Source organism: Eremomyces bilateralis (assembly GCF_010015585.1).
Source record: "Eremomyces bilateralis CBS 781.70 unplaced genomic scaffold P152scaffold_3, whole genome shotgun sequence".
Taxonomy (NCBI): domain Eukaryota; kingdom Fungi; phylum Ascomycota; class Dothideomycetes; order Eremomycetales; family Eremomycetaceae; genus Eremomyces; species Eremomyces bilateralis.
This window is the reverse complement of record NW_022985069.1, coordinates 1,812,184-1,830,783: the sequence shown is the minus strand read 5'-3', so window position 1 is coordinate 1,830,783 and position 18,600 is coordinate 1,812,184. Positions and strand designations below refer to the sequence as shown.

The 18,600-nt window shown below is 48.7% G+C and overlaps 7 protein-coding genes across 7 annotated transcripts; 6 read left to right on the top strand and 1 right to left on the bottom strand.

Moving 5' to 3' along the window:
- The first annotated feature begins 1 nt into the window (after position 1).
- Positions 2-3,957, top strand: P152DRAFT_203479 (Adaptor protein complex AP-3 delta subunit). Its single transcript, XM_033674360.1, has 6 exons — positions 2-402; positions 458-576; positions 642-838; positions 884-1,267; positions 1,315-1,543; positions 1,606-3,957. Coding segments are annotated over exons 1-6 (3,015 nt in total). The 5' UTR covers positions 2-400; the 3' UTR covers positions 3,690-3,957.
- Positions 3,519-4,511, bottom strand: P152DRAFT_411305 (uncharacterized protein). The gene is made up of 3 exons (XM_033676966.1): positions 4,260-4,511; positions 4,057-4,189; positions 3,519-4,004 (listed from the first exon to the last, which is right to left on the bottom strand). The coding sequence occupies exons 1-3, from the start codon at positions 4,260-4,262 to the stop codon at positions 3,943-3,945; spliced, it is 198 nt and encodes a 65-aa protein (XP_033537598.1). The 5' UTR covers positions 4,263-4,511; the 3' UTR covers positions 3,519-3,942.
- Positions 4,512-4,809: 298 nt separating this feature from the next.
- Positions 4,810-5,242, top strand: P152DRAFT_471328 (uncharacterized protein; the record flags this gene model as incomplete). Its single annotated transcript, XM_033681052.1, has 3 exons — positions 4,810-4,935; positions 4,992-5,118; positions 5,184-5,242. The coding sequence occupies 3 exons, from the start codon at positions 4,810-4,812 to the stop codon at positions 5,240-5,242; spliced, it is 312 nt and encodes a 103-aa protein (XP_033537597.1).
- Positions 5,243-6,538: 1,296 nt separating this feature from the next.
- Positions 6,539-7,950, top strand: P152DRAFT_455688 (uncharacterized protein). Its single transcript, XM_033678839.1, has one exon. It carries the CDS (start codon positions 6,568-6,570, stop codon positions 7,486-7,488), a length of 921 nt encoding a protein of 306 aa, XP_033537596.1. The 5' UTR covers positions 6,539-6,567; the 3' UTR covers positions 7,489-7,950.
- A 289-nt stretch (positions 7,951-8,239) lies between these two features.
- P152DRAFT_455687 (uncharacterized protein) lies at positions 8,240-10,851 on the top strand. The gene has a single exon (XM_033678838.1). It carries the CDS (start codon positions 8,639-8,641, stop codon positions 10,730-10,732), a length of 2,094 nt encoding a protein of 697 aa, XP_033537595.1. The 5' UTR covers positions 8,240-8,638; the 3' UTR covers positions 10,733-10,851.
- A 939-nt stretch (positions 10,852-11,790) lies between these two features.
- P152DRAFT_455686 (mitochondrial import protein Pam17) lies at positions 11,791-13,084 on the top strand. Its single transcript, XM_033678837.1, has 2 exons — positions 11,791-12,515; positions 12,568-13,084. Exons 1-2 carry the CDS (start codon positions 12,030-12,032, stop codon positions 12,742-12,744), a joined length of 663 nt encoding a protein of 220 aa, XP_033537594.1. The 5' UTR covers positions 11,791-12,029; the 3' UTR covers positions 12,745-13,084.
- Positions 13,085-16,021: 2,937 nt separating this feature from the next.
- On the top strand, positions 16,022-18,595 carry P152DRAFT_430449 (uncharacterized protein). The gene is made up of 3 exons (XM_033677392.1): positions 16,022-16,129; positions 16,190-16,216; positions 16,280-18,595. The coding sequence occupies exons 1-3, from the start codon at positions 16,068-16,070 to the stop codon at positions 18,261-18,263; spliced, it is 2,073 nt and encodes a 690-aa protein (XP_033537593.1). The 5' UTR covers positions 16,022-16,067; the 3' UTR covers positions 18,264-18,595.
- The last annotated feature ends 5 nt before the right edge of the window (positions 18,596-18,600 follow it).

Genomic DNA, 18,600 nt, shown 5'->3' with positions numbered 1-18,600 from the left:
GATTCACCAGACGCTCATCGCATTGTGATTAACGTGATGCTCCCGAACATTGCGATTTAAGAAATACGTATCATCACAGCTTCGAGTTGAACACCCAGGGAATTTGTATCCTGAAGCGTCCTAACCGAAAGTCGGACCTCGATCAAGTCAGAACCGGGGACGCCTCTTACCTCCATATGAACCCGCACCAGACTTGACCTATGACTTCCGCAGAATATGGGCGGACATAGAGACATCTGATCCATCTGACTCATCATTAACAGATAGGCCGATTTACTGTTGAGATATGCAGTACAACTCGGCACGGTCTTCGGCTTTTTGAGTATCATAACACTTCGGGCTTTCGCTACGGACATTGATCTCGCAAAGAGTGGTCCGAAAATACACCTCCAAGATAACCATGTATGTCCTCCAATATGTATATTCTGTGGTTACGCAATCTTTGACTTCATTCAAGGTTTGAGAAATCTCTCTATGACCTGATCCGCGGGTTGCGGAACCATAAGGGAAATGAACGACAGTATATCCAAGACAGTGTTCGCGAGTGCAGAAGAGAGATCAAGAGCCAAGATATGGGTCAGCTATCCGCCTTGAAGGAGCTTCTCCTTACCTTCCCTACGCCGTCGCTAACGTATTGATAGATCTCAAAGCTACTGCCTTGCTCAAATTGACTTATCTGGAAATGTTCGGCTATGATATGTCATGGGCATCTTTCAATGTGCTTGAGGTCATGTCTTCTCCAAAGTATTTACTAAAGCGGGTGGGCTACCTAGCCGCTGTTCAGAGTTTTCGGGCCGATACAGAAGTCCTCATGTTGGCAGAAAATTTGCTGAAGAAGGTGAGCATGAGAACTGACAAAGAGAATCGATTCTGACGGGCGCAGGATCTTATGTCTGTTACACCTGCCATTATAGGTCTTCCTTTGGGAGCTGTTCCGCATGTCATCAATCCCACCATGGCAAACAGCCTTCTGTCGGATCTTTTACCACGCTTGTCTCACTCTCAGGTCTCAATTCGTAAGAAAACGGTTGTGACATTATACCGACTGGCTGTGGTCTATCCCGAGACTCTTCGGCCGGCTTGGCCCAAGATCAAAGAACGCTTGCTAGACGAGCAAGAAGATCCAAGCGTCACTGCGGCTGTCGTCAATGTGGTCTGCGAGCTAGGCTGGAGGCGACCTCAGGACTTTCTTCCCTTGGCTCCTCGATTGTTCGAGATATTGGTAGAGGGCAAGAATAACTGGATGGCTATCAAGGTCATCAAATTGGTATGCTCCGCAAAATGTGTTCGTCGGTCATTGCTAAGTCTGCCAAGTTCGCAACTCTTACACCCCTTGAACCTCGGCTGGTCAAGAAATTACTCCCCGCGCTCACAAACATCATCAAAACCACAATGGCGATGTCATTACTGTATGAATGCATCGACGGAATTGTCCAGGGAGGGATCCTTGACAGTGTTCAAGGGACGGCTGAGGGAGACGAAGTTGCTCGCCTGTGCGTCAGCAAATTGAGGGGAATGCTCACCGTAGAGCGAGACCCAAATTGTACGTGCGAAGATGTCTCCAGTTCCCCTTGTTCCTTGGTAGCTGATACAAAGCCACTGTAGTGAAATATGTGGCCCTCCTAGCATTCCAGAAGATCGTCAAGTCCCATCCCGACCTGGTAAATGCTCATCATGACGTCGTCCTCGAATGCATTGACGACGAAGACATCTCCATTCGCGCGTGCGCTCTCGATTTGGCGGGAGGCATGGTCGATGGTGAGAACATCATGACGATTGTGGACCGGCTAGTCAAGCAACTGCTCACAGCGCCAATAAATGCGCCAGAAGATGATCCGAAAAATGATCGTGTCCGAAATGATGGAATGCTAGCGGTGGCTGATTCGGATGGCGAAGACCCAGAAACGTCATTACAAGCCGCCGAGAATATTACTCAACAAGCAATTCCGCTGCCACTGGAGTTTCGAAACCTGGTCATACGGCGCATCTTGGACATGTGTTCTCGAGATACGTTTGCAAACATCACAGACGACTTCGAGTGGTACCTCCGTGTGCTTCTGAGCCTTGTCAAAGCCTGTCCTCCTCCCTCTCCTTCCTCAATCGTAGAAGATGATGTGTCAAAAGAGATCGGGAATCAACTCCTTAATGTGGGCGTGAGAGTCAGAAGCATGAGACAGGAAGCTACTAAAGCAGCTGAATCGTTGGTACTCCTCGAGAATCGGGGTCAGCTGTTTCCTGAATCTAGCACTGGGGGCCAAGGTGTCCTCAATGACGCAGCGTGGCTTGTCGGTGAGTATTCTGAGTACCTCAGAGACCCCTCGGCAGTCCTTTCCTCTCTAGTACACAGCTCGTCCACTCTACTGCCAGCAGAAACATTAATTACCTATGTTCAAGCGATTCCTAAAGTATTAGGGGCCATTGGGAAAGTTCAAGTCTCGCCTTGGACCGAAGCAAGGCGGTCACGGATGTCGCTGTTGCTTGGCCGTGCTTCATACTTTTTGGACGGATTGAAGACCCACCCCGACTTAGAGGTTCAAGAGAGGTCTGTCGAGTACCTTGAACTCATCAAACTCATTTCTGAAGCTGTTCTTGCTCAAGCGGAAGGGACGGATCAGCCGATCCTTGAGGCACCTTTACTTCTTACTCAAGCACTTCCGTCATTGCATTCTGGGATGGAATTAAATCCGGTTGCGCCAGCAGCGCAACGGAAAGTAACTATTCCGGAAGCCTTGGAGTTGGAGAAACCGATCCACGAAGACCTCAGTTCCTTATTGATCGAGCACTTCGAACAAGATGTGGATACGGTGGGCGAGTACCGCTCATTTTACTTCGAGAAGGAAAGGAGAAGATTGGACGCAGTCACAGCGGCAGAAAGACTAGAGCCTCCCAAGCTGGAGGTATCGTCCTATCAAAACTCTAGTGATGAGGGTGATTCGGACACAAAACGGAGACAGCAACTTGAGCGGCAGGAGAAATATAGAGACGACCCTTTCTACATAGGTGGGGCTAGGGGATCCGGCACCTCCACACCTATCCACGATATCCTGAAAGCAAACAATGGCGATCAAGTGGACATCGACGCGATACCTATCATGGACTTGGATCTGACCGAAAGGAGCGACGCTGAACCTAGCAGCCGAAATGGACAGTCACTCACAAGCACCCGACGCAAACCCAAGAGGGACATACAGATATTGGGCGATGAAAATCTTGAGGACGCCGATGCCGGTTCGGTCGATACTCCGCGTCTCTCAAGCGTGCCATCCCACCTTGACAGGTCAAAGAAGTCTGCTCTGCTTCAGGTTGACTCTAGTGGCCTGGGATCTTTTTCATTGCTGGGCAACCAGGGCAATCAGCTTTATATTGAGCAGCGTGAGGCGGAAGAAAAGGCATTGCGAGAAATCGAACGTCTACGCTTAGAAATGGAGAGGGCATCAATCAGGGTGCAGGATCATGTTGGGCCACCGGAAGGGACCATAGTGAGGAAAAAGAAGAAGTCGAAAGTTGCTAAGGATCTGGCATCAGAAGGGACGGAAGAGGTCAAGAAGAAGAAGAAGAAGAAGAAAAAGACAAAAGCTGCGACCCCAATGGAAGGGATGGGACAGCAAGCCGCACAAGAGGATTCACTGGCACCGACAACCAAGGTCAAGAAGAAGAGACGACAAGTGGCATTCGAAGAGCCTTCATAAGACGAGTACCGCTTTTGTTACCAAGTCGAATGACAGAAAATCTTTTACAATGCTCCGAGACCGATGAGCCTTTTGACTCTCAACCAACCCATCCCATGTCGTGCTATAGTCAGATTGACCCGCCACCTAGACGCCATATATATGAATAATGCACGGAGTTCCGTGCGAATGCAGTGAACTCAAATATGACAGTGATTGCTCGGCCTTTGCCTGCCTCTGCTTCGCACGCTGTTCCGCTCTTCCATCGCCCCGTTTAGAAAAACATCCGTAACACCTCGAAGATCACGCCTCCACAGATCAAGAATGCGAGGACAACTTCAAATCATCATAAGCGGCATCCACCTAAAGGAATGTGACTCAAACTTACTGATCCAGCTAGTCGATATTGGCGACTTTCCTTTCTCGCCCCCCTTTTTAATGCTATTCTGGGGTTTCCCACGCTTTGCACTCTCTAACTTGGCGAACTTCTCGTTTGCCTTTCTCTGAGCAGGAGTTTGAGCCTGGTTCATACAAGATTAGCGAAGGATAAACAAGGAATGTCGTATACATTTGGGGCCAGTGGACACGTACCATTGTTGCTGCGTAGTATCAAAGGAATATGGAGCTCGATATCTTGCGAGGACGAGGTCGCGGTTGCGGAGCGAAGGCTGGGACAACAACAGAGGATGGAACTGCAATGCAATGACAATATTCACTCCTGTTTTACTCCTGCTTCTGTCCTGAATAGGCTTTACTTCTAGGAGGACAGAGAAGGGCGAGTGGTTGTTGTTCTGGAATTATTATTTTTCATTGGGAAGCCAAAGGTGTCCTCAAGAGTCAAGGCTACGGAGACATGGGAGTTGATAATAGAGCTGAACAGGGGAGATGCTCTGGAAATCCATTTAAGGCCACAAGGCTATAAGGCCAGATGTTTGGAGTATCAAATGATCAACCAATCAGTCAACAGGGGCTTCACCAGGATATGGAGGTAATTAATACTCCGCACCTCCAGAAACCTCATGCTTCCAGTTCCATTAGGTCTATCAATTCTCGTCTAGTCCCCCGTCTGACCCGACTCTCCTGGTTTCGCCTGGGCTATTCATCTTTCAAAAACCTCGTCCCTCAAAGGATAGGTTTCGCAATGCCAGTTCCGATCATGCGAAGAACCGCTACCCGGGTGATTCGGCCCTTCAGGTCTTCATTGTTCTCGCGAGGCTATTCTGATCAAACCAAGCCCGACACCACCAAAGCCGGTGCCTCTGCCCATGTGGGTTCACTCTTCGCCTCTGAATAGACATAGTGGCTGATGAATTATGCTGCCAGACGAACTTCTACAAGACCTTTACTCGCCCGTTCGCCAAAGTATTCCTCGGCGCGCTCTTCACTTACCAGGTGCTCCACTGGTCCTGGTTGAAGCTTGAGAGTTTAGAGACGAAGCATCAAACTGCTGGTGAGTTTTCCACCAAAGTACCCGCCGCATCATACCACAAGGACGCCGTACTGAAATCCTTTCAGCAGAACTCGAACGGCTCGAAGGTCAGATCCAAAGCTTGTCGTCGCGTCCTGCACGGTAACTCCCCTCGATACCTTTCGGACGTAATTTGCGCCCACAGCGGACGGCGGATTAACCGATAGTAGCCTGGAAAATGTAGCATTTGTCCAAGCTTGCTGATATGGGCCTAGCATGGCAGCGGATGAAACGTGCGGAGAGGGGCTCTGTCGCGTTTGTGCATCCCACTCCGTGGTGCCCACTGCTAAGTCATTGGGGCAAGATGAAGACGCCGACGTGCTATGCATTTTGAACCTACTAGCCTCCCTCCCTTCTGCAGACCAGCAGATGCGCAGATGAATGTCCTAAATGCCATCTGAAGTCCCGTTTTGGCCTAGCCGAAACAGCGATCAAGAAAGCAACCTCCAAGGCCCTAAAACGGAACATTAGGGATTGAATTCGACGGAAATTGTGGGGGAATTCGAGCTTCTGCGAAAGCATTGTGCTACCGGAACGACACATTTGCGGCTTTCAACGAATGTGGACTAACACGGAGATCTCTTTTCCCATCACCCTCCCACCAAGGCAGGAGACGAAACCGGCTCCGAGGAAACATTTTCTGATTTTAACAGAAGGTATATTGGACGGGAATGGGGGGCCTCACTTGGCTCAGGTATCCCACACAAAATGCAAGGAACTCTTATGCTGACGCTGCCAAATGAAATTCATTGGTTCCATCATTGGTAGTCGAAGAAGACGGATCTATCATTCTCAAATATGGTTATTGATAGCACGAAATCCGGCGAGCGGAAAGAAGAACAATAGTAAGGGAATTCCTAAAGCATCAATTGGGTAACCTGTTATACAAGTCCATGATATTCCAGTTCGTATATCGTGATGTGTGCTACCAGGTGCTGGTGACCTTCCTTCAGCCGAACAAGCCATGTACAAGCGTCTTCACTGGCAGATGACTCCTCAGAGAATCAATCATCCCGGTTATCGTTATCAGCATCATTATCATGCAACTGTTGATTTCCTCTTTCCACCTTGCCTTTCTCTTCTCCTTTCCTCGCTCACCACTCTCGCCTAGACTTCTCGGCTTCACTCTTCACTCACAACCTACAGTGAGGCCCTTTTAACCACTCCTCTCCATCTACAAGCTCCAACTCACTGCTCAGTTCATCCTCGCCTTAGAATCGAGTATTTTCTACCTGAATATTCGCTCAATTTGCTTCTTGATGAATTCTTCTTCTCATTTGGGCATATCTCCTACTACTGCGATTAGCAGGAGCAAATTCAACTGAAATCCACACCTAGTTCGTCAGTCGGAAAGCTGCCATCCTTCTTTTTGCTGATAATATCAAGACAAGCCACCCCTCAGCCTCCGCACTTTCTCCCATGTCGCCGGAAATGACTCTGAAAGTCACCTTTTTTAACCTCCCGGCAGAGGTTCGAAACCACATCTATGGCTACACGTTCGATGACTCGGTCATTGCATTGATCTCGAATCGGAACAAAACCGGCTGGAAAGACCCTCAACACGAGAATGAATGGAAGGAAGAAGGCCGCATCCACTCCTTCAGACATGCCGGGAAATTCGGCAGCTACCTGGTCGAAGGCACCAAGAGAGCAATACGGCTATCCGCTTTATCGTCCACAGCAAACGGATATGCCATTTGCTTCGCGAGTCGCCAAACCCTCGCCGAATCCATTGTCTTCCTATATCGACATACAAAATTCGCTTTCCGTTCCCAGCGCCCTTTCCTCAACTTCTTGCGAGTTACTCCGGCCAGCTCCCTTTCGAACGTTTCACGGCTCCATCTTGAAATTCTGATGTACGGCGACCCCCGTGAGATCCCTCACATGACGTTCAAGGAAAAACAAATGAAGAATTGGCTTGGTCTGTGGAAGAAAGCGTCGGAACTGCTCCCTAACCTCCGACACCTTAAGATCGTCGCACAAGTCAACGCCGTGCCCTTGAGATTCACCCTTTCTGAGGAGTGGGTTCAACCGATGCTCCAGTTCGCAGCATGTCCCTTGACCTCAGTTGAGGTGCGGCTGCTAACTACATTCCGACCGCGCACCATCCTCGATGAAGAACTTCGTCCGCCGGGGTTGGTCCTGACCGTCACTCCTAACATGAGGCCGATGAGCCTGGAAGACCGTCATCACGCAGAGCTGCATCGATTGTTCGAAAATGCGATAGAACGGAAGCTACTCACACATGGGGAGGTAGAGGATAAGGAGGCAATTCGCGAATTTCGAAAGTCTTGCAGAAGCGAATACCAGGACTTCCACTTTCCTTACCTTCTTCCCCAGCAGCGCGGGTAAGGGCTTGGATATCGAGACTGACTGGACTCTCCACGACAAACAATGGTTACATGACCGGGAGCTCAACGAAGTGAGCTTGGATAGGCTGCACGGCAGGGTTATTGAAGGTTATTGACTCAATAGGATGAGGGGTCTCTTTCTTAAAGCATACATGATTCTGATACACAATGAATAGAACAAAGTTTACCCAGCATCTGACGACTGACGATGACCCAGTATCTCCAGGTGACGCGGTAAACGTAAGCCGAACCCGAAATTTCAAAATTCCTCACAGTGTTAGATCTAGACCTCTTCCCTATTGGCCAAATTGAAGGTGAAGTTAACTAGTGTAGAGGCATATCGAAGGTTGCAATCAAATTCTGAAGGTGGAATGCTTGTGAGGAGGGTGTTTAGACAGCCTCGCTGGTGCCTAGACAGATCTCGTGGCTGGTGTGAGGCAATGCGGGCAATACGGGACAACGTAAATCCGACCCAGTTGCCATTTCTGGCGGAAGTCTGTTGGAACTTGGAAGTCGGCTGCTCTCACATCGACGATCTCAGAACTGGCAAGACTGCAGCAGCCCACGCAGCCACAGCCCAGTCTTGGCAGTCGAGATAGCGTATATTACTGTCACACGTGATGTGCTAAAATGGTTGGGACTTGGGAGTGAGGTGCTGTTGTTACAGCAGTGAAGTTGTTGTAAGAAGTTTGAAGCAGATCTTGATGACTCGTCCTAATTATGAATTAAATCATAAATTCTACTGACGTTGCTGTCTATTGTGCGGGCTAAGTCGTTTCTGCGCATTTGATGCCATCTCTGCGGCTGCACGTTTAGGACGCTCTCTGTGGATATATCCTCCTGTTGGTTGAATTAAGGGATTATGAATCTCTCTCTCTTGAATTAAGGGATTAGAGTGATCTCACTACGCACAATTGGTCGCGTTGCTCAACGATAGAATCGCAGACTCAAACAGCATGTCGGTTCAATTCTGTGCACGTGTCTAGAAACCCAATGTCTGGACTCCAGAGTTTAAACGAAACGCTTATTATTGGCAGATGGGGGGATCGCTTGCGCCTCCCTTGGCGATGACATTTATATCGCGATCAGGCTGCCGCAACAATGCTGCTACAAGAACCCCATTTTCATTGATTTCCGTCAGTTTTTTCATCATGGCGGCTAATACGCATCAGCATTTCAAGTATGAGCCACTGAACCAACCGGCAGCGTTTCGGCTTCTCTTACTCGAACCTGGCAAAGACGAAGATGCTATCACCTGCAAGCTTCAAATTCACCACCTTTCTGCCTCGTACCCTCTAAGTATGCCCAAAGACTCGACACCGCCATTCGAAGCCATCTCCTACGTTTGGGGCTCCGCGGATCTTATTCATACCATCGAATGCAATGAGAAACCTCTCCGAATCACTGCCAATCTGAGGCAAGCTCTTCTTCTCCTCAGATGCCCATCTCGACCCGTCTTTGTGTGGGCGGACGCTATTTGTATAGATCAGTCAGATCTCAAAGAACGTCGGGTTCAAGTGGATTTGATGGAGCGGATCTACTCCAGAGCCAAACGCGTTTCTGTGTGTCTCCGAGTTGATGACGCACTATCGACACAGGAGCAACATGCATTGGCAAAATACCTTCGTGCACTTGGTCCGCTAAAATATGCTCGGCGCAAATTCTCCCAACGGTGGGCCATTCCGGATGAAAGAGCAGTTGCTGTGGAATCCTCCTACAGCGACACCCCACCAACTGCTGGAAGACGTTCGCCAGGATACTCTCCCGGACCGAGACAATTGCGGCGCAAGATTATCTGGAATTATAATCAGTACCCGCAACTAGATGAACGAGGTGACATATTGCCGCTTAGTGTCAAATTTTTTGACAATCCCTGGTTCAACCGGATCTGGGTCATTCAAGAAGTGAGCGACAGTTCCAAGACGAGAGTGGGATTTGGTAAAGAGTTCGTCCCATTTCAAAATGTCTTGTCTCTTGCAGCACAAGTACGGCGACATCCTCTCTACACCTTGTTAGCGCCGAAAACTAAGGGCGTGCAAAACGTCCTTAGCATGGCGTCTGACTTGGATATCTCTGCCCATGAACCGCTATTAGCATTACTTCAAGCGACAAGAGATTTCAAGGCTTCGGACCCTCGAGACAAAGTATATGCTGTACTGCATCGACCTGTAAAAAGGCCCCGCACTCGTCACAAATACTATTCAACTCTCGATCAGAGGAAGTATCTCGAAGTCCTCGTACAGATGCTCACCTTACTGCATCTTCTTTTTGGCGCAGTTCAGAGCCGCATCGGGACCACCCAGTTCTGGTATATGTTCACGTTGTTAATGAGCATGGCATATTTTACTAAGCAGGAGCGCGCAGTATGGATAATCGTCACTGATGTATTCCATCGCTTCGTAAACTTTTGCGTCGCTGTTGACCAACGCATTCTGCACCAGTTTAAGCACGTACAAACCCTTCACGATACATTTTCAATATCCGCAGACTATTCTCTTACTGTAAACTCGGTCTTTAGCAAGATTGCTCTCAGATCCATCCAGCTTTCTGGAAGTCTCGATGTTCTCTCCTACACGAATCATGTGTCCGCCATTAACACATCCTATCCATCTTGGGTGCCACAATGGGACCTGCCTACAGAGGGAGTTCAGCTTCTGGTGGCTTTCCCCGGCCATCAGTACACGGCAGCTGCTGGGATCCGCCACAATACCGGCCTAGCCGGGGACCACGCAGACTACTTGGTCGTCGAGGGCATATCTTTCTCTTCAATTTCTTGGATCTCGGATGTCATTACACTATCACAATCATCACAACCGGTCCCAAAACGTCGAGAAAGGGATCAGGACAATGACACATCCCTCTCGGGTAGCACCACGGCCACGCCCTGGCGCAGATGTTTAGCGTCTTTCGCAGCAGAACGTCTCGTTCATGGCCGCCGGAGACTCGCTCCACCGAGCTTTCAGGACTACCAGCAATGTCTAGCCAGTGCGCATCGCATCTGTCATGGACGACGAGCTTTCACATTGGAGAATGAATACGTCGGAATTGGTGCTGCGGCCATGAAAGTTGGAGACATTGTTTGCATTTTGTTTGGTGGGAAGGTGCCGTATATTTTGCGGCCGACTGACAGAACCGGCATGTACAGGCTTGTTGGAGAATGCTATGTTCATGGCATCATGCAGGGGGAGGTGGTCGGCCTGTCTCATAAAATTGGACTGAAAAAGGACCGCTTTGTGCTCTCCTAGATTAGCCTATAGAACAAGCTGTGTAGATTTTAATGATTTCCTATCAAATTATGGACTTCCTCACCGAGGCGCAAACGTTGAAGCTGAGCCGATAGTCTGATTCTCCAGTATTAGCAAACTAGTTCGCCTTTATTTCGTCCTAACTAATATCTCTATGGACTTTAAATCACTAAGCTCTTGCATTTCGTCGTGACTCCCAGCTACCACAAAAGTTCTGTAGTTTGGATTGACTGCGTCAGGACACGTCGTAGAACCAGGAAAGTAGCCAGTGAGGAGTGGGAGAGTAATAGATTTGTATCAAATACGTCTGTTCCTTGTGACGAAGACTGATCCTTAGGGGTCAATATAGCAAGGGGGCTGGTATGCATACTAAGCACGAGAGGCTTTAACTAATGGAAGCATATTATACTTAGATTCTCGATCTTGTAACGTATTCCACAAGCGAGCTGCGCACCCATTTTACTCTTTATCTCAATCTAGAATATCTTTGGCTATGTGTATGTTGTCACGTTGTGTGCATCCAGCTACCGTGCCGTAACAACAACCACTGGATAATATAGTCTGAAAACTTAGAATTAGGTCTTCCTAGCCATTTCTAGCTTACTATTGAAATTTTAGAGCCCTAGCCTTTACAGATATAGAGATACCTACTTCTGGCAAGATTTAGAGACCATATCTCTATATCTCTATAACTATAAAAGATAAAGCTCTAAGATTCCAATAGTAAGCTAGAAATGGCTATGCAAACCTAATTTTAAGTATTCAGACTATATCATCCAGTGGTTGTTGAGATATTGATATCGAATTTACTAGTAGTTAAAGGTATCTGTGACAGAGGAATCTTGATGAGGTTCCATCTCGACGCTACTAGGCTTGATTAGGCTTAGGCTCTCAGCCTATGCCAACCATGGGCCATACCCATAACAGCTGATGAGATATTGTCGCAGACCAAGGTATAATCTATAGGAGCCTAAGGCTACAAACTGCATTAATAATCTTACCATGAGTCTCGTATATCTGCAGGGCCAGGGAACCGGGCATTCACATAGTTACGGAGTACACCATTAATTATTGATCTGAGATGATGTCATTTGACTAGGGCTGGATGCCTACTGATGCCTCAGGCATGAATTTAATATTCACGTGATCTCGTGTTCTATCATGGTCTATCGGACATCATTAGAACTTCACTCAGTCAGATTCATGCAACTGAGAGGAAATACCTGAACAGAACAACATCAATCTTGCTGGAATCACTTGCTGGATCATTACCATGCTGTCCATAACTCCAGTATCAATGGCCTGTCGGCCATCACCCCGTCATTTCGCGAAAGCCATATCAACCGCACGACCGGTTCTGTCTTCCAGATCATCGTGCATTCGACGACAACCGTATTCTGCCAATCAAGCATCGCAGCAGCCCTTCCGACCGATATCTCTGCAATGTACCAGGACATACTCTGCATCCGCTACGACTCCTCCTTCCCAATCTGTGGAGACCAAGTTAACCTGGAACCGATTCCTTGAGCTGCGAAAACATCGACGAAGATACGGTCTGACCGCCTCGGTGGTATTTGGCGTGGGATGTGTAACGGGAGGCACCTCATTCATACTTTCAAGAGACCTGGAGGCGGCTGCCGCACAAATGGTCGGGCTTGACCCCTTCATCGTGATGGGCCTTTCCACCATGGGGTTGGGAGCAGTCGGCTGGCTTTTAGGACCTCTTCTTGGCAACGCTCTATTCAATATCATGTACAGGAAATACCTACCCGATTTTGCTTTGGTAAATATCCCCTACCGTGGCTTGAGGATCGTACTAATCAGTTACATCACAGAAAGAAAGAGAGTTCTTCAATCGCATCAAGAAATACCGAGTCGATCCAATCTCTTCATCGGTGTCGAATCCCGTCCCGGATTATTATGGTGAAAAGATCGGCAGCGTGGCGGGCTACCGGCAGTGGCTGAAGGACCAGAGAGCGTTCAATCTCAAGCGCGGAAAGTTGACGTTTTGAGCTGGGAGAACCGTCCATGCGACAAATGGCATCTCTACACTATTGCTTCTCTTCATGGCATTGGAGTCACGGCGTTGGACTTCCCATAATCAAAGGGATCACCTGTATTTCCTTCGACCGTCGAATATGGAGGAAGGATAGTGGGTATTTCCATGAATGGGCTCCAAGAAGAGTCGGAAGCGACACGTCGGCCCACCCTCCCGATCTTCAACAGAAGAGAAGAGAATCCTTACGAAACGTGGGATTATGATGCGGGGGGTGGATCTTTTGTTTCTACATTACCTACCGTGTTGAGAACCATGTATCACGTCTTTATAGCATAAAGAAGTTGCAATTGATTCTATTCAAGTTACTCCTCTCACTGATTGAAGTCTATCAGCCCTTCATATGCCTGGCCGGCTTCTAGAGTAATTCTACTGTCGAGTTGTCAAATATGCGTTAGATAGGCCACGCCTTTCTCGCCTTTCGATAGCCAAGCTCCAGTGTCCTTTCCTTGGATGTCCTTTCCCTGAATGTCCTCGCCGATTGCTTTGCTTGGCTGGACAACAGCGCTTAGATCCAATAGTGCTTCGCGCAGATGTCATGGCCAAACTTCAGCTCCATGCCATAGCGATGGGATATATCTGAAGCGACCATCCGATGGTAAACTGAAACCGCCACCTGCAAGCGGCAGAACCTAATCCGTGCCGCTCTTCGATAATGTGAGATGTGAATGCCTTCGATGACGTTCCGATGCATAACCACAAATCTGCCTAGCCACTCCTTGCATCGAATATCAGTAAAGTCCGGTTGCCGTCGAAAGTCATCGGGTTTTTCGAAATATGGGCGCGGAACGACTCTTCATCGGCTTGACTTGCCCACACAATCCGTGCTGTCATGAACCCAGTGATCGGGAGTGTGTCCAGCAACTCAGCAGAAATAACTGGGCCACCGCGGCGTTGGTAACCCGCTGTAGCTCGATTCCGCGTGGCACCTCGGGACTAGGCTCAAAGCGGACTGTGATATCTTGCGAGGAACCTTGAGAAGTATTGGAAGTATTTGGAGAGGGTTTCGTCCGCGGTTCGCCAAACGTGTGATCCATTGTGGGGTCTGGACGCAGAGGTTCGAGTTGGAGTTTCGGTCGGATAGAGGCCTCGCTGTGACTTTCCGCTGACATGGTCTCTCGTGGCCTTTGAGCGTCAAGTTGCTGGTCATGATATGTTAGACAAAAGGTTGCGTTGTCAATGTCAATAAGTGGTTCCTGGTTGACTAGGGCACCTGAAGCATGATGAATAACGGAGTGGTTGGTGGATTTAGCATCAGTCGGTGAATCTAGGTAGCGATGGATGATTCCGTCACACTGTCGCTCCCCCGGGACGTCATTGATGTTTTCGTCGGACTTGAAAGAAGAAATGGAATCGTCTTCATCGCTCAAGATTAGAGGTAATCCACACTCTGTTCTCGACAACGTGACACTTAAGCTGGACTTGATTCTCCTTCCACAGGTGAGGACGAGACTCTAGAAGACGAGGGAGTGCCTTCTCCGAGAGATGTACTTCCACTGACTGTGGAGGACTCGTTTTCTAGTGTGTGGGAATTATGAACGTGGTTCCGGTGAGCAGGGTCCGGCAACTCGATACCCTCCTTCGGACGACTTAATTCAGAGACCAAGCGGTATATGTGATCTTCCAAAGCAATATTACGTCGCTCGAGGCGCAAGATGCTTTGTTCAGTATCATGGAGTCGACGGAAAATGTCACACAGTTGCGTCTTTAATCCTTGACGTTCATTCTCCTCGCTCTCATGACACTCGTTAGAAAACTTCCGCATGACTTGGAAAACATGGGTCTCTTTCCTCTGTTAGAGTTCGGTGGGGAACAAGGCACAGGACAATGATGGGTTTCCTCCATGTTTGCCATGGGAACGAGTCGAATAGGTTCCTGTTATGAATCAGTTGGAAGAATCATCTGACACCTTGTCAACCAGTGCCTTCAGTTATGAATCAGTAACTTCAGATCTCAACGCACAGTGGCATTGGGAATAGAATGTGCATTTAAGATTGACTGGGAGCTTGAAATATCACTGAGAGCTGTTAAGCATGGTTGATCAGTGTAATGTCGGAGTGTAGTGAAGGAGGCCGGACGAGCAGGATGTTCATTTCAAGTCCAGGTGACAGGGAAGCACAGATAAGCTTATTCTAAAATGGAACAGACGTTGAAATATGAATGTCAAAGACTAGGAAAAATCAGGAGGTGAGAGATATGGATATCAACTAGAACGACACATATGTCTCGCGATTTCTTAGAGCATCAAATGGGAACCAGTCGGTAAGGATGTCCACTCACAGTACCTTAGTTAGTCTCAGTTTTCGGCAGCAAATGAAATTCACACGTTTCTCAATCAGCTTCACCTAGTAAATGATCGATTCGAAGAATTTCCAGAATCGATAATCAGTGCCTGTATCGACTAAACTGCAAGATGCCCAACCATTTAGAGTTCGACAGTGGTGTCCGCCGTCACTGTTTGGCGACTGATGTCCGCAAGAGTAAAAATCTGCACGACTGACTAGCAGAAGTGAGGTGAGAGAGGTCAGAGGAGGTCAGGACCTCTAAGCAATTGACTGGCAGGTACTGGTTCCACGGTCTTGTTGGCGATATAGCAATCGACAAGGTCGTGTATGTGCGGTAATCGGTTCTTGAAGCCTCGAGCAAAATGATGTCTCTTTTGGTAGGATTGAGATTTTATACTGCAATGACTCCCCCCTTTCCCAGCGATCAACCTTGGAACTGTGATAGAATGTGTGCCAGCGGAACTCAAGGAAGGTGGGAGAAGAATACGGCCATCGCATCGAGCGTTAGGGACGCATATTGTACCTGACAGACATCCTCCGCACCTCCTATATATCCTGGCTATATTACCGCCGTGTGACTATTTTCTTGCTGAAGGAAGACTTCACCATTGCTCATCTCGGACCTCTTCCATCACGGAATTCCAATACCGATACGCAGCACTACGTTACCATTCCAGATTAAACCGAAGAACGAGATGTCACGGAAGTGTCCACCACCCGAAATCATTTCATGCACAACATGGGTGAATTTCGTGACCGCCCAAACCAATGCAGAAGTTGACCCGAGGGAGGGGTGGAAGAAAGTTAGAAACACGAGTCGTGGCTCCATCAGCGAAAAGGAAGAGGCGTAATCGCCCAGGCTGTGTGATTGGACCATCATGCTAGTCCGATCTCAACACCTCGATAGCCAGAATCAACGACCAAGGTCAGTAAGCTTCTAAAACTTGGGACGGCAAGTCTTACAAAGTATACTTATCGGTTATATTCTTCCAGGATGGCGGAAGCGCAAGCTGATACAAGTCGAAAGCGGAAGACAAGGAGTCGATTTGGTTGCTGGTATACTCGGATTGAACCCCAACAGTAAACATTACACCCAAGGCTGACGTTATTTGATAGGCCATGCAAAGCGAGAAAGATAAAATGGTTTGGTCCTGATCTACTATGACTAAAAATGGCGGGAATTTATTACAGTACTGACTTAGATAGCGGTGAAGAGAAGCCAGTTTGCGGGAATTGCCAACGGGTCAACGATACCTGTGACTATAGCGTCCGCTTGAATTGGGAGGGAAGGTCCAAGAAAAGGTTCCAAGTCGAAGCATCCTCTATCACCAAATCCAATATGCAGAGGAATAGCAACTATGCAAAGAGCTCGGAAGTTGTGATCGATTTGGGTACGGCTATATCTGCCTCACGCCCTGGTGCCCTGGATGTAGGATTGACACTCTCTCGTCCATCGTTGATGTCAAAAGAGGGGTCCTTATGGATTGCCGATTCATCTCATTCTCCGAACCAAAAGTCTGATCCAATATACGGCGGAGATGTTGAGACCGTGCTATCCATTGGACAGCATGGCCAGCGTTCTTGGACAACCCACGATACCATACCTACCAAGGTTTCGGCAAATGATGATCCCACGCCGCCATATCCGATCTTACCATGCCCTCCACCACTCAAGGCGTTTCTACCTTTACCCCGCACTCCAAAATCGACCAGTACCTCCGACGATACAACATCCAGGACGTCCATCTCTGAAAGCGTGGGGAGTCCTCGAACCTCACGATCCCGACGGATGGAGATTAGCTCTCTCCTCTCCAGTCCGGTTCGCGAGTCATTCGATCCAGATGCTGTACAGGCAGGAACCTCAAGACCGAGCTCTCCTGAAGCACCATCCATATACGCTTACGGATATGATATAGGAGAACCGGATCGTGACCGGCCCAAGAATGACGATGGCGAAGCGATTAGGGATTTCTGCCTATTTCCAAGACCGATCCATTTCAATCCCAAGTCTATGAGGCCACGGTCACTCATGAACGATGCGGACAAGTCGCTCGCCTTTTCACCTGGAGGTTATTACTCCTCACCGGTCCCGATTACAATACCGGCAGCCCTTCAACCTCTTCCGACTAGTTTGACGGAGAATCCTATGCACCTCCTTTATTTCCATCACTTCATCAACCACACTGCTCGAGCCCTGGTGCCGCATGACTGCTCGCTGAATCCGTTTCGCTACCTTCTCCCTCAAATGGCGATCCGAGATCGATATTTGCTGAACCTTCTCCTAGCGTATTCGGCCAGCCATCGAGCGCGACTTCTAGGACACACAGAACCACACACGCGGATTGCGATGCTTATGGACGGGATTTTCCCGAAACTCCAACAAGATATTGTGAATGCCGCTTCACATGTGTCGGACAGCTGCCTAGCTACCGCGATAATGCTTGCGTCACTGCAGATCATCTCTCCCAGCACATTCGGAGTCACCATCCCATGGCAAACTCATTTGAATGTTGCACGGCAAATGGTCCTTCTTCGAGAAAGCCTGAACACTTCCGGCCGCGACAATGTCTCCAACTTCCTGCTCCGATGGTTCGCCTATCTCGATGTTATAGGCAGCCTGACGGATGGTACGAGGCGCGAGTCTACGCTGCCCGCGAAATATTGGTCGGAAGCATATGAGTTCGAAAAAGATTACATTGACTGCCTCTTTGGATTCGATAGTCGCTATCTCAACAACCTCGCAAACATTGCCGAACTGGCTCGAGCGAATGATTCTGGCACGGTTGATTCTGCCGACCTAATGGAGACCTCCATGATCATCAAAGACGAACTTTTGGCAGGTATTAAGCAGTCATGTCGGCCTTGCAGTTGGTCTGATTCCTGCTCAACAGCAGGCGGCGAGCATGACGGGTCAATAGAGATGGTGGCTGCTAACGAAGCGTTCCACTGGGCTGGGCTGATCCAGCTCTACACTCGTGTGTTGGGAAAGCCAATATCAGTAAACGAGACCCAAGAAGCCGTGCAGGGAATTGTCAATTCCCTATCAAAGATCCGGAAAGGAGGGTCGGTAGAGGCGTGTATCCTTTTCCCGATATTTGTCGGGGGCGAAGCGGCGCTTCAGGATGCTCATCGTCACACCATTCTTGGAAGGCTGCACAATTGTGAAAGTTTCGGGTTCAGTCATGTATGACGATGACTGTTTATGATGCCATCATATGCTGACGAAAACTCTAGGTCCAAAAGGCGCGAGAGCTACTTCAGGACGTCTGGCGAACGGGGAAGATGAGTTGGCAGCTTCCTGGATCCAACCTTTTCATCGGGTAGTCCGAGCTACCCAAGGGCCATCAGGAGACATCCATTGAAGCTAACCTCGGGTTCATGAATATTCAGTTTCGAGTTTCGAGTTAATCACTGCCAAAGCGGTGAGTGTCAATAGTTAGTCGAGGCGGTGACGTTCAATGAAATTCCAACCGCAGTATTAAAATGCGTGACTGGCGCCAATGGGCTGCCCAACCACAGTCCAGACC

What these genes read in the sequence shown, in the direction of transcription:
- P152DRAFT_203479 (XM_033674360.1), top strand. An exon ending in CTATCAAGGTCATCAAATTG is followed by an intron (nt 1,268 to 1,314) that starts GTATGCTCCGCA and finishes AAGTCTGCCAAG; the next exon opens with TTCGCAACTCTTACACCCCT. An exon ending in CGTAGAGCGAGACCCAAATT is followed by an intron (nt 1,544 to 1,605) that starts GTACGTGCGAAG and finishes AAGCCACTGTAG; the next exon opens with TGAAATATGTGGCCCTCCTA.
- P152DRAFT_411305 (XM_033676966.1), bottom strand. An exon ending in AATATCGACTAGCTGGATCA is followed by an intron (nt 4,005 to 4,056) that starts GTAAGTTTGAGT and finishes GATGATTTGAAG; the next exon opens with TTGTCCTCGCATTCTTGATC.
- P152DRAFT_455688 (XM_033678839.1), top strand. Translation starts at nt 6,568, where the DNA reads ATGACTCTGAAAGTCACCTTTTTTAACCTCCCGGCAGAGGTTCGAAAC.
- P152DRAFT_455687 (XM_033678838.1), top strand. Translation starts at nt 8,639, where the DNA reads ATGGCGGCTAATACGCATCAGCATTTCAAGTATGAGCCACTGAACCAA.
- P152DRAFT_455686 (XM_033678837.1), top strand. Translation starts at nt 12,030, where the DNA reads ATGGCCTGTCGGCCATCACCCCGTCATTTCGCGAAAGCCATATCAACC. An exon ending in ACCTACCCGATTTTGCTTTG is followed by an intron (nt 12,516 to 12,567) that starts GTAAATATCCCC and finishes GTTACATCACAG; the next exon opens with AAAGAAAGAGAGTTCTTCAA.
- P152DRAFT_430449 (XM_033677392.1), top strand. Translation starts at nt 16,068, where the DNA reads ATGGCGGAAGCGCAAGCTGATACAAGTCGAAAGCGGAAGACAAGGAGT. An exon ending in AGGAGTCGATTTGGTTGCTG is followed by an intron (nt 16,130 to 16,189) that starts GTATACTCGGAT and finishes GTTATTTGATAG; the next exon opens with GCCATGCAAAGCGAGAAAGA. An exon ending in AAAGCGAGAAAGATAAAATG is followed by an intron (nt 16,217 to 16,279) that starts GTTTGGTCCTGA and finishes TGACTTAGATAG; the next exon opens with CGGTGAAGAGAAGCCAGTTT.